The 13,706-nt window shown below is 50.0% G+C and overlaps 1 protein-coding gene across 2 annotated transcripts; it reads right to left on the bottom strand.

Moving 5' to 3' along the window:
• Nucleotides 1–235: 235 nt before the first annotated feature.
• HBEGF (heparin binding EGF like growth factor) lies at nucleotides 236–12,985 on the bottom strand. Of its 2 annotated transcripts, none has more exons than XM_027076545.2 (6): nucleotides 12,647–12,985; nucleotides 12,286–12,459; nucleotides 9,052–9,229; nucleotides 3,589–3,744; nucleotides 2,697–2,787; nucleotides 236–1,749 (listed from the first exon to the last, which is right to left on the bottom strand). In XM_027076545.2, exons 1-5 carry the CDS (start codon nucleotides 12,690–12,692, stop codon nucleotides 2,715–2,717), a joined length of 627 nt encoding a protein of 208 aa, XP_026932346.2. In that variant the 5' UTR covers nucleotides 12,693–12,985; the 3' UTR covers nucleotides 236–1,749; nucleotides 2,697–2,714. The 2 variants fall into 2 exon arrangements, with proteins under 2 accessions (XP_026932346.2, XP_026932345.2); XM_027076544.2 differs by having other exon boundaries at nucleotides 236–1,658; nucleotides 12,647–12,984.
• Between the last annotated feature and the right edge of the window lie 721 nt (nucleotides 12,986–13,706).

Consider the following 13,706-nt stretch of genomic DNA (forward strand, 5'->3'; position numbering starts at 1 on the left):
GTATCTTCAGGCAAGTTGTATAACTTCTCTGAGCTCCCACTTTTGCTTTCTTCTGACCAAGAGCTTCAGTTTTCTCTTTTGGAAAAATGGGACAATGATAGTACCTCCATCACAATGTTGTCAGGGATACTGAGATAGTGTACATAAAAAGGCCTGGCATAGAGCCTAATGTTGAGTCAGGGCTTAGGAAATATCTGTTAGACCAGTTCCCAGTTAAAACAAGAAGACAGAAATCTATGGAGTAAGGGTTATCTTTATTTGAATTGCAAAATATAAATATGAACCAGGTTTGGAAATACAAGTTGTAACAGTTCAGAAATGGCACCAGAAACTTCCAGAAGGGGCCATGACAGCATGCCTTTTTAGTTTAGGTGAGGTGGGTGGGTTTACACAAAAACCCTCCTCACCTCCAAACTCTGTAGCAATTGGTAGGTTATCAATTAACAACAACAGCTCCAATGTTTCCTGTTCCTCCTCAGCCTTTTTCTTTGCTAATACCTTCTCTAGATCATCCCCTGCTGCACTGACCGCTGCATGGAGTAGCACCAGAAGAATGGCAGGAGTAAGAGAAATGTCTTGACACAGGGAAGAGGGAGTGCCCACTCTGCGGGCCTGGGGCCAGGGGGGGTGAGGAGCCAGGAAAGCTGTAGGCTAGAAGCCCAACCTCTTCTGAGATTTGGCAGGGAAAGGACATAGGGAAACACCGGTATCTGTTACACTTTGACATCAGCACCTTGGGCTTTCAAAACACAAACAGTAGACAAAATCGCCTAGGCAAGACTGCAGTCCAACTCATAGAGTGGATCTGACAAAGTTAACTCCTATATCCTGACCTACAGACCTCCCCCTTTGGCACTGTGATTGCGGAAGGTCTTCGGAAACGTGGACAGATAATAGATGACTACAGATGGGTCACAGAACCATCTCAGATTTGTGGCAGAGGGGTGCGATGCTGAGCCAGATGGTGGGGCATATAAGGTGGAGGGCCAGGAAATCGCCAAAGTAACAGGCTAGGCACTTGAAATATTATTGTTAGGTTGTTAAAAACTAAATAAATTAACATACATAGAATAAAATAAATATATAATTTAAGAGGCATCTTACAAACAAACAAACAAAAAATAGTTGTTATTTTTCCATCTGGGTAGAAGTCCCAAAATTCAGAGTTCTCAGGCTTGTGGTATTTCACAGTTAGCTCATCAAATCCAGCGCTAGAGGGTCCAAATGGCAGATCCCTTGGTGGCTACTTGAGTACATGGCTTCTCAATCTTTATTACTCTCTTCCAATCCACAAATCTTTCCTTCTTCCTCTCCTTTTTTTATCAGTCAAAGATCCTGGAGCATATGGAATTTAACTGGCATCTTAATCCAGAAGTTAAGTGTTTAAACAAACTTATGGGGATAAGTGGGGTTTGGTGGAGAGAATCCGAAGGGCATGAAGGTCTCTCACTTTTGCTTTCTTCTGATCAAGATCCCATTTTGACACATTCAGTTTGGCACTTGAAGGCTCTGGTATTTTGGCAAAGCAATTATGGGAGGCCCAATCTAGATAGCAACTGGGGACGCAGGAATCTTCCTGACTAGCTGTGACGTTCTTTCCCTCTGCAGAGTCTACGATCAGCTGTGTCTTCTCAGAGGTAGCAGTCCCCAGAAGATTCCTAAAGCATAAGAGGAAGGCATTTAATGCTGGATCCAGTTAATAGGTCTTAAGAGTTTCCTAGGTCCAGTCTCAGGAAGTAGGAAGATCATCTGTGAAGGGGCAGAAGAAGGGACAAAGATGGAAGATGCTATTGTCTCAGGTATCTCTCTTGGATATTTCTGTGGCAACTGTCACCCCAAGTGGAGATGACCCACTGAAAACCTTTTTGGCCGGGGGCAGCTGTGTGGTTTAGTTGGTTAAGCATCTGACTTCAGCTCAGGTCATGATCTCATGGTTTGTGGGTACGAGCCCTGCACTGGGCTCCACAATGGCAGTGTGGGGCCTGCTTGGGATTCTCTCTATCTCTCCCTCTATCTCTGCCCTCCCCACTTGTGCACTCTCCCCCCCTCAAAAAAATAAATAAACTTTTTTGTTGTTTATTTATTTATTTTGAGAGGGAAAAAGAGTACATGTGAACAGGGGAAGGGCAAAGAGACAGGGAGAGAGAGAGAGAGAGAGAGAGAGAGAGAAATCGAAGCAGGCTCCATGCTGACAGAGCAGAGCTCAACTCGGGACTTGATCTCACTAACTGCAAGATCATGACTTGAGCCAAAATCAAGAGTCAGATGCTTAACCAACTGAGCCACCCAGGTGCCCCTACCAAAAACCTTTTTGAAAACCATTCTGCAAGGAGACCCTAACTCCACAGTAGCCTATCCTCCAACCCGTGGGTCAAGAGAAGAATTCAGCATGCCTTGGGGCGCCTGGGTGGCTCAGTCGGTTGAGCGTCCGACTTCAGCTCAGGTCACGATCTCGCGGTTCATGAGTTCGAGCCCCGCATCAGGCTGTGGGCTGATGGCTCAGAACCTGGAGCCTGCTTCCCATTCTGTGTCTCCCTCTCTCTCTGCCCCTCCCCCATTCATGCTCTGTCTCTCTCTGTCTCAAAAATAAATAAACATTAAAAAAAATTAAAAAAAAAAAAAAAGAATTCAGCATGCCTTGAAACAGATCTAGGAAAGGTGGTGATGGTGCCATGGGGCAAAGGATGGACCATTACCTTGAGCACAGGTCTCTCTCAGTGGGAAGTAGTCATGCCCAACTTCACTTTCTCTTCATTTTCCACATCATAACCACCTCTCCTATGGTACCTGAAGGAGACAAGTTTTGTGAGCAAGATTTGCCTGCTTTGATAGGGTGTGGGTCCAGAGAAGGTCCTCTAAAGGACACTGCCATGGTGGTTCTGTCCGTTACTTGGAAAAGCCAAGAGGGTATGGCAGCCCAACAGACCTCTGGTCAAACGCCCAACTTGCCCCAGGGAATGCCTGTCTCTAACAGCAAAAGCTATAATTTGCTGAGAACTTTCACCTCATTTACAGGATCCTCATCACAACATCCTGATGAGGTAGGTAGACAGAGATTACAATCACTGTAAGATTATAACCCTCAGAAAGACAGGCAACTTGGTCCAGGTCTCACGACAGATAATTTACACTGCTTGAAAATAGGCACAGAGTGCTTGGTAGGTTTCCCCCAGTCTAGAACATAACCTGGACTAGAAACATGGCCTGGGGTCAAGATGCCTCAAAATTAGAAGACTATACCAATAACCACATACCACCCATGCTCTATCAAACCACATGCTAATACCATCAAAGAACAGGGCAAAGAGAAAGAACTGTGTGAAGAGGTGGATCCATGGATGGGTTACTGTGCCTGCTATGAGAAGCAGGAGCTGCTATGGCCTCACAATTTTTGCCCTGTGCTCTGGACACCGGATTCATGTCATGCCAGAGAAGCCGGGTTCCCAGAGAACCTGTACTCCAGAATGTCGGTCAAATGCCTAGCCCCGAGTTTGGGAGGTTGGAGGGCTCATGTGATCACAGGCAGAAGACCCAGGAGGAGGGATGGAAGTGATACGCAGAAACAGCCTGCAGGGGCCCAATACTCACCGAAACATGAGAAGCCCCACGATGACAAGCAGACAGACAGACGACAGCACCACAGCCACCACAGCCAGGACGGTCGTATGGTCATAAGTATATAAGCGGTTTTCCACCGGGAGGCTCAGCCCATGGCACCTCTCTCCGTGGTAACCTGGGTGGCAGCTGGTTTAAGACAGAACAAAGCAGAGAGGAGGTTAGTGGTTTGGCCTCTCTCTATAGGCAATGGCCCATCTACCTAAGCCAAACCCCAGTCCTCACAGCCTCAGTCTGTCAACCCCTGACCCGATTCCTATCCCGATTCCTGCCCTTCCTCTATCCTTCTAGTAGGAATTCAGTAGAAGACTTTTGAGGAGCCCTTCTGAAGGTTCTGTGGCCTTCCTTCCCAATTCCTCACCCCCTACTCCATTTCCTCTGGCTGTTTGGCTGGAGATTCCCATTCCAGGCAGGGAAAAAGTGAGGGAGGACTTGAAGGTCTTAGCTAGATACGTTCCATGTGTGGATGATTTATTACATGTGTGTTAAGAGGTTTTGTTTAAGGCCTTCAGAAGACTTAGGCCCATGAGCTGGTGGGTTGAGCTGAGGGGAATGAGTATCACTCCCTCTAGTGAGGCCCCTCAACTCTGACCTAGAAATAAACCCAGGCTTCTCCACCACTGCTTCCAGCACTCAGTCCCTCTCAGCCACGGCCCAGCCTATTAATAGGTCCTGTTCATTTGCCAGGAGTCATTTTTCTCAAGTTCCCTCCATTTAACTCCCAGCTCCCCCTGGGTGCAGAGCCCAACTTGAGAGCTTAACATCAACTTTTGGCCTCTGAACCCTGGGCTATCTGGCCTCCTTCATCACAGGACAAAGCAAACAAACCAAGGTAACTTCTTGCCCAGCTGTCTTGCCAGAGTGTGGAGGAATGTCAGAAACAACCCCCTGGCTTTTCACACTCGAGAAATAAATCAGATGACAGCCACCTCTTCCAACATAAAGCACTTCCTGGAAGCTCTTAGGAAGACTCAGAAGTGCGTTCAGTTGAACAAGCACATTCATGTTCCCTTCTTTATCTGAGCACCCGAGAGGCCCTTTGATGTAGATGGAAGCCCCGTGCTAGAGAGAAAGGCCGAGCTATCTTCCCAGTGGTCACTCAGCAGAGCAGAGGTGTGGTCTTGGTTTGTCTGACTCTGAGCTCAGTTTGCTCCCCAATTGCACCCACAACTGCACTGGCACTGTCTGCCTGGGGACTTTAGGCCACTAGCTTGCTGAAGGAAGCACGGAGAACCTGGTGGGCCTCTATCCTGAGCTGCACCTCCTCTGGGAAGTACATTATGCATATGGTGCCTCAGAGCAAGGAATTCCTTCCTTCTGCCGAGAGGCACCTGGGAAACAGATCTCTCCAGACCTGGCAGCAACAGACAGGCCAGGCTGTGCTTGTGGGGTGCCAAGCACCTCTCCCTGCCCTGGATCCTCCTGGGTGTTTTGGGGAACCACCTCACTGAAGGATAAAATGTGGGTCAGGCCCATATACACATAGCAGGGCACACAGCTCTTTACCCAGCCTCTCCATGAATCTAATCTGTTCTATCAGCCAAGGTGGGCAAAACAATAACCCTCCCCCTGCTCTTATGGAAGACACTCTTAGGAGTGCCCTTGGGAAATCACATCTGCATAACAGTTTGCAGTTGATAAGACACCAGCCATACCTGCTAGCTCAGCTGAGACTCAACATCTGGTAGACAGGTACAGACCCATTTTACAGATTGAAAGAGTAAGATTAAGGGTCAAGGGATTGTGATTTGCCAAAAGTAACACAACTAAAAAGCAACAAGGCTAAGACTAGAAAGTAGTCATAGCAGATTCCAATTCATGATTCTTTCTACTCTGAACAATGCAGGCTACCCCAAGGAAACACATATCTGATGAGGTGATGGGTTCTTGGGGCAGTCTGACCCTGCTCTTTGACTTACTATTTTACTATTATTATTATTAACTTGAATAATAAATACCAAACATTAAAGGCTTATGTGAGCCAAGTACTCTGTGCTAATTGCTTTATAAGAATCATTTCAGGGGCTCCTGGGTGGCTCAGTCAATTAAGCATCTGACACTTAACTTAGGCTCATGGTTCATAGGTTTGAGCCCCATGTCGGGCTCCAAGCTGACAGCGCAGAGCATGCTTGGGATTCTCTCTCTCCTCTCTCTGCCTCTCTCTCTCTCTTTCTCTCAAAATAAATAAATAAACTTAAAAAAAAAAAGAATCATTTCATTTAATCTTAAAAACATCTCTCTGAAGTAGGAGTTACTACCCCCATTTTAAAGATGGAGAGACTGAGGCTTAAGTTGTTTAGCTAATTTGCCCAAGGTTACACAGCTAGTGAGTGTAAAGCCAGGATTCAACCCAGCAGTCTAGATGACTTCAGAGACTGTGCTCCCTCGGGGGAAGGGAAGCCGAAGCTCAGTCTGTTTTTCACTTTCAGCCATCACTCAAACCCCACAGGTAGTTACTCAGATGATAGAAATAAAGCTTGGCCTCAGAGTCCCGCAATTCAGTTACATAATCCCTCCACCCCCACCCTGAGTCAAAAGGATAATAATGTAAACATCCTAATATTACCCACCTCCCCCTCCCTTTGCAGATGACTCCTGGCTTCCCCTGGGAAGGAGGGGGGATGAGAACGTTCCAAGCATCCTGGGTGGGGGCAAGATCATGTGTCTTACCCAGAGCCAGCAACCCACCAAACTGGAACATGTTCCTCCTACCAATGTTTGTGACCCATTTCAGAATTTGTGTTACAATAGAAGTTAAAACCCTCTAGGGTCTAAAGACATCTTCCAAACTGGGTTTCTCCAGTTTGGATGTCAGAATACATGAGTTCCAGATCAGTCCCACTGCTATTTCTAGCCAAGTGATCTTGAGCAAGTTACTTTTACCTTTGTAAGCTTTGGTTTCCTCATGTGACGCCATTAGACGCCAGAGGGTACTGCCCTGAGGTATGGGCGGCCAAAGTCAGATGGAGCCAAAGAGAAGGGGGCTCACCATCCCTTTTCAGGATCTGGCCAATGAGGCCAAGGGGAGGCTCCAGACCCATTTCTCTTCCAACTGAGTTCTCCTCAGCCTGACTGCCCCAAGGTTTCCTCCAGCCACAGGAAATTTCACAGCCAGCTGCTGGGTCAGCAGCTAGTTAGGAGCCCCAGGAAACTGCTCTTTGAGGGCAGCGTTTGGCTGGTGACACAAAAGGGCTTTCCTGTGAATGGTGGCTGTGGAGGACCAGCTTAGGAAGCCAGCTAGCCTCAAGCTCACAAGGGCAGCCTGAACACACCCTAGCTGGTGGTTCCTGGGTCTAGAGGGAAGGAGGAGCAACAAAGGGCCCCAAAGGTAGGTGACCAGATATCACATTTGCCCAAACCAGGAACTATGTGTCTTCTTGCTGCATTCTGCCCAGAGTACCAAAGGCCGGAGTGAGGGGGGCAGCCAAATCAGACACTGAATCCAGCCCCTTGAAAATCTGCTTAGGAAGCAGAGACAAGGTCTTCAAATCAGGTTGGCATGCCCTTAGGCTAGTAAAAGCCTTAAGATACCTCTAACATAACAGCTGCCCTCTATAAAATCCTATTCAAACTCTGTAAGGACAGATAGGGAAGAAGGACACAGGCCAACATCCAATACAGCCTGGGGGCATGAAAAGCACGCTGGACTGGAAGTCAGGCACCTGAATCCCTGTCCTGTTTCCATCCACTTATTTAGCTGTTGATCTCAGGCAAATCACTTCCTACTTCCTGGCTCTAGTTTCCTTACCTTTCAACTAGAGATAGCAAGCCCTTGCCAACTTCCCTAGGGCTTTTGAGAATCCTAGGACATGACTGTAATTCCCTATCCCCTAGAATAGTTGGCACCAAGTAGGCACTCAACACATACCTGCAGGGCTCAGCTCATATTAAATGTTAATAGTGAAGTTACGGGGCAAAGGAGAGAAGGCATCATCATGAATATCATCACTATCCCAAGGGCCACTTTGGCTCTGGGCACCCTTATCTACTGGCCTTAGCTGGTGGGTCAAGCCCAGCCCTCTAGGACAGCAGCCTTACAAAGGTTCTCAGCTGAGCAGTGGAAGACCACCCACCAAAGCTCTGGATCAGTTTGGCCCAGACAGATTCCTGGCCTCAATCCATCTTGACTACCCTCAGAGTCACTGCCTCCACCCTGTGCTAATGACAGCATTTTACAAATTTAAGACAAATATTCCCTACCCTATCCCAACACCCTATAAGGACTGTCTATGTTACTCTAAAGCAACTCCCTCCAATACCAAGCTCCTGACAAGGGCGTTATAGGAGAGGACACACAAGTGATCATGGACAGGGTAGAGTGATGTCTTGCCAAATGCCAAATATAGGGCAGCTTTGCTATGTAAGATAAGACAGGACAAGGAAACTTTAAAAAAAACAAGGGATCTTTACCAGTCACAACAGAAGAGATGCCAGGCAGTCAGCCTTTTTGACAGGTTGAGAGGTGCTGTGCACCTAATCATCTCCTGGCCCTGTCCAGAGTCTCCCAGGTCACAAAGACTGTCCTTTGTAGGGACCTTGTGTCCAGAGGAAGAGTGGATGTTTGTGGTCTGATGTGGGTGCTGGCCTCAGGCACAGTGGCGACATTATGCCTGCCAGAAAGCATGGCTGTGCCGTCACCCCCAAGGGGTCGCCAAGGCTGCCATTTGCTGGGTTTGGCCTAGCAGAATAGCTGCAGAACCCATGGCCCTTCCACCCAGGGAAGGGGTGGTGCTGCCTGACCGGGGGCTGATGCCTACTGGGTTGGGTTCCATTTCCTGTTAATCTGGCACAAAGGAAGTGTTCTCCCACTCCCATGGCCAAAGGCCAATACCTACCATGTCCCCCACCTCCTGGCCCTTGCTGGGATGAGGAAGAAGAGAGGAGGGGCTTCTCCCTGCTCTCATGATGATCACTTCCTGTAGAGTCCCGCCGTTCCTTCAAATCAATCCATACGTGCTCACTCATATGAGTGGACATATGTCCAAGCACACACATCTGCACAGTGTGAGTCTGACTGCACCTCATACCTGCCTGCATGGCTTGGGAAAGGAGGCCACAGGAGCTCCACTCCCCCTCAGGAAGCCTACTCTGCCATGTGTCCTACTGGCTTCTCCCATCTGGAGTAGGGCATAAGGTAGGAATGAAGGACCTGCCTGCAGGTATAAGCTCTCCTAGCCACACGCTCGTGTCTGAGCAAGCAGGAAATGTCCCCAAGGATGAAAGAGCGTCACAAACCTACACCACAGGAAATTACATCCTATGCGGGGGAGAGCCCCTTCCGCTGACTAAAAATATTTCCCCTCCTCCCAACTTCCGCCTAAAGATTGAGAAGAAACTGAGTAGAATTATGAATTCAAGGAACAGTGACAACGAGGAACAGCCACGTGACTGACAAAGAGTGTGCTGAGGAGAGTCAGCCCGGAAAGGGACACTTACATGCAGGATGGAGCCCGGAGCTCCTTCACGTATTTGCACTCTCCGTGGATGCAGAAGTCCTTGTATTTCCGAAGACATGGGTCTCTCTTCCTCCCTAACCCCTTGCCTTTCTTCTTTTTTTTCCCACGCTCCTCCTTGCTGGGTGTCACCAGAGGCTGTGGCTTGGAGGAGAAAGCAGCTGCAGGAGAAAAGTACCCTGTTAAGTTTTTGACTTTCCTGGGGTTAAGAATTCCATCCATGTTTGGACGGAAAATATACTCTGTGACCCAACCTGAAGTGAGAAGACTTGGGTAGACCCCTTGGCTCAGTGCCTCCCAGGGGCTAAAGGAGGACTGGGCAGAACAACCAGAAAGCAGAGGAGGAAGTAGATGCTACAGGGGTCCCAAGGAACACATTTCGCAAACTCAGTTTAAGAACTTCATTCTAACAATGTTAGCTTCTATTGAGTAACTGCAGCTGACGGGGCATTTCTACTAACCTCACTCCACCGTCCATCCCCATCTACTCCTCCACACCCACTTGGTTCTATTTTGGCCTTAAATCAGCCTCATTTCCTGATGCTGCACTCAGTGACCCACTTGCAGGAAGACAGTGTCAGAGATAAAAATTGCTTCTGGAGAAGGTACTTGGAAGGGGTTTTTTTTGGGGGGGGGCGGGGGGCTCCTAAAATAACAGTGTACATGTCCAGGTGGCCCCCTCTGAGGCACCTATTAGCACCAGGGTACCATGAGCTCAGGCCAGAGCCAGGCTTGGGGACCACAAGCAGGCCATGCCTGGTCAGGGCGTTGCTTTTTTGACTTCAAGCAGAATATTTACCCTGCTCTGTGCCCTTTGCAGCTCACCACTTCTCTCAAATGTCTATATACATTTATCCCCTAATGTCCCATTTATAGTTTTCCAGGATGGGGAGTATGGTGTATACAAGGGGGAGAAATATGGAAAGTAAGGAACTATCCAGAAGGAACTGGAACAATGATGACTCCCCCCCCCCCTTCTTTCCACACTTCAAAGGGGGAAAAATAGCCTCACACATCCAGCTGGGACTGACTATGGGCTACACCCATCAGCCCATCGGGGGTCTGATGCCAGTCCCCCCATCCCCTGCTCCCAGCAGAAAAAAATGTGCCCAGTCTCCATGGCTGTAACCATGTGTCTGGCAGAAGGGTGAACATTACATATTAGATTAGAGACTCAGGATCCTCAAGCTGGAAGTGACTTGAAAGAATATCATGGGGGCGCCTGGGTGGCTCAGTCAGATGAGCAGCTGACTCTTGATTTAGGCCCAGGTTATGATCTCACGGTTTGTGAGTCTGAGCCCTACGTTGGGCTCTGTGCTCATAGCGCACAGCTTGCATTGGATCCTCTGTCTCCCTCTCTATGCTCCTCCCCCACTTGCACTTTCTCTCTCTCTTGAAAAGAAATAAATGTTAAAAAAAAAATTAATACATACAAAAAAGAAAGGATACCATGGTTTTCCACTTTCGGATAAAAAACCTGAGGTCCCCAAAGGCATGACTTGGTAAAAGTCATGCAGGGTTGAGATCAGAAATGTGGTCTCTGGACTCCATCCATGTCCTGTATTCTTTCCCAATATACCAAGGTGCCTCATACACCCTTGTCCCTTCCCCTGGACAAGTCTAGAGCACCTGGGATGTTGAACCAGGAATGAAACAATGAATGGGCTCTGAAGTCAGCAGATCTGTGCTCTAATTTCATTCCTGCGATCTTGGGCAAATGGCTTACTCTCTCTGAACCTTGGGGTTCTTAGTGAGTAGTGGATAGCAGGAGTTCAATCTGAGAGGGTTGCTACAGGATTAATTAACCCACAATAGCATAATGAGTGCCTAGAACACAGTAGGTACTTAATAAATGGTAATGGCTATTCATTTTAGATGATAGGATCCTCAGACCTCACCTAGCAAAGCCAAGAGAAGGGAAAGCAGGCAGGTGCAGTAGTCCTCAGTTTCCTCTGGTGCAGACCCAAGCACCTTCAGAGCTCAGAAGGTGAGGCAGATGCTCAGAGGAATCGAGTGACCAGAGCCGTGGTGAAATTGTGGCAGGAGGGCCAAGTCAATCAGAGAGGGGAGGAAGAGAGTGACAGGGTGACAGCCAGGCTCTTGCCAGGGACAGGGAGCAGTGAGTCAGGTTTGCAGAGGTATGAGGAGCAGCCGTGTGGGTGGAGGGTGAGTCACAGCCCAGCTCTGCCCTGACTAGGAGGAGAGGGCTAGGAGAATCCAGGTTGTTCCGGCCAGGGTGGCCCAAGAAGGCTACTATGAGGAGACGAAGGGTGGCAGCCCAGGCTCAGCTTTAGAGCTGACCCTTGATTTATACAAGCAGAGACAGCACCTGAGGGAAGTTCTGGGTAAGGAGAGGGAACGGTGGCTGAGGAGCCTGCCTAGCAGCCGGGCTAGAACAGGTGGGTATCTTTCCAACCAAATACAGTAACTCTGGGGCCCCAAGGCTCGATCCCTGCTCCACCCTCAAGAATCACTGCAGGTGGCCTGGGGCAGGGCAGTGGGCAATGCTGGAGACTCTGGACTCTGCCCTGTGCCAGTACTCAACCACAGCCACATCTGCTGGTTGGAGGATCCCACCTGGCCCTTCCTCCCTTGGAGTCTCTCTCAAGGACTCAGGATGGTCAGGAGGTCTCCAGGCTTTGTGTAGGATTTGTGGACACACAGCATTTCTGTATATCTCCCTAAGGACTTAGTGCCCACCATTCATAGCCTCCCCAGGAGGTGCTGGCCTCACCTGGGGGGGCCAAGTGTTCCTCATTCCCCTCTGTTTCTCCAACCTGGAGACAGGTAGATGGAGAAGACTACACACCTACTATATTCCTAGGACCTCCACCTCTGTCATTTTACACATTATAGTCATTGGATATAGGAATTAAGACTTGCACCCATTTTTGTATAGAAACTCTAGGGAAAGCATCTCAATCATGACTTGTTCCTTACTCCAGCTTACCCCAGAGGAATGTACAAGACCCCAGACCCCTGCCTTCTCAATGTGCCCAGAAGGGCAGCAACTCGGCATGTGAAATTCAACAGCAAGAAAGACCCTGGGACCCACATTTCAGAATCCCCCAGTATGCTTGTCAGGCCCCGCAGCTTTTCCTTGAAGTCCTCCATGAATACCTCCAACCCACAAGTGTGCCCAAACAGCATGAATCCTGTATCCACTTATTTTTCAATTGCCCACTGGGGTCCGAGGATGGGGAGCCCTCACACCCACCTCTGAAAAGGTCCAGGTCTGTCTCTTCCAAGTCCAGGACTTCCCTGCCCCGGCTGCCTCCCGAGGGCAGCAGCTGGTCTGTTGATTCAGTGGGAGAGTCCAGGTTGCTGGTTCCAGCTGCCAGTCCTCTTCGAAGCCACTCCAGGCTCTCGCCAGTTACCAATGCCGAGAGCACTGCGGGTGAGGGGCAAGGCCGCATTAGACCCCGCGGTCACCACGCACCAATGCTGGCGCCCGTCCGCCAGGGAGCACGGGCCCCACCAAGTGGCCCGCGCTGGGGTCGCCGCAGCGACCTTCCCCCGTGCCCCCAGCACAGTGTCCCCAACCCCCCGACCTCCGGGGGCGTTGGCAGCCCTCTCACCTGCAGCCAGAAAGACCTTCAGTACCACCGACGGCAGCAGCTTCATGGTCCTGGACCCGGCGGAGGCGGCGAGGCAGCAATCACTTTGGAGGCGGCGGCCACGGGGCGCTGGCACGGGAGCCCGGGCGGGCGGAGCGCAGGAGATTGCGCCCGGTACGGTCTGCTGCGGGCCTCTGGGTGCAAGCCTGGCTGGGACCTGCGTGGAGCTAGCGGCCGCCGGGCGTCTGTCCGATTGCTCAGTCAGTCCGCCCAAGCCCTTGCGTCTCGGTTAGGTTGGCCAGCCACGCGCCACCCGCAGGTCCCTCGGTCGACTGAACGATTCCCGGCGCGCGGCTGGGAATAAGGCTCTGGGAGGCGCCGAAGCTCCGCCCCGCCCTCTCCCCCCCTCCCGCGCTGGGCCGCTCGCCCGGCTCCCGGCGCCGGCCGCGCAACCCCCGCAGCCCCCCACTCCGCGGGCGCGGCGGGGGAAGGGGCGGGAGTAGAGGGCGGCGCTCACATATTTTGGGACAAGGCCAGGGCAGCCGTCGCCAGGCTGTGGGTAGTGCTACTGACCGGCAGGTGGCGGGGACTAGTTCCTACCTTTCCCCAGACGCTTGTCGCGCTGCAGCCTTGTGACTGCTACGCTCTGCCCTTGGACACCTCTCTTTCTGCGCTGGTTCCAGGCTGGTCCTTCCAGCCATCCCTGCTCCAAACCAGGGATCTGCACCCATGTCACCTTCTGAAAGAAGACACTTCCTTTTTTGCCTAGCAATACAGCAAATAGTAAATGATAATTTATTTTATCGTTTAAAAATTAGACGCATGAAAAAAATTAGACACACGAATGGCAGCAGGTCTCATGAGCTACAAGTAATCAGAGTTGCAGTTGCAGCAAAAACAAAGGAAGTTAGTATTCTTCCAGCAGCTAGAGTGGCTTCCCTCCATGTTTCTCGCAGGGGGATAAAGTCTTCATTAAGATTTTTGAACTATGCATTATAGTTCCCAGGCTTCTGGGATTGGAAAGACAACGGTTGTGCAGCAAGCCTCATACTTTTTTTTTTTTTTTTTTTTTTTGACTTGG

The sequence above is a fragment of the Acinonyx jubatus genome, chromosome A1, assembly GCF_027475565.1.
Source record: "Acinonyx jubatus isolate Ajub_Pintada_27869175 chromosome A1, VMU_Ajub_asm_v1.0, whole genome shotgun sequence".
NCBI classification, from domain to species: Eukaryota; Metazoa; Chordata; class Mammalia; order Carnivora; family Felidae; genus Acinonyx; species Acinonyx jubatus.

Bases quoted from the DNA above. Each gene is read 5' to 3' on its own strand.
- HBEGF (XM_027076545.2), bottom strand. From the start codon at position 12,692: ATGAAGCTGCTGCCGTCGGTGGTACTGAAGGTCTTTCTGGCTGCAG. The intron at 9,230-12,285 runs GTGGGTGTGAGG...TTTCTCCTGCAG, and splicing joins AGACCTGGACCTTTTCAGAG to CTGCTTTCTCCTCCAAGCCA. The intron at 2,788-3,588 runs GTGAGTATTGGG...TGTCTCCTTCAG, and splicing joins GTGGGGCTTCTCATGTTTCG to GTACCATAGGAGAGGTGGTT.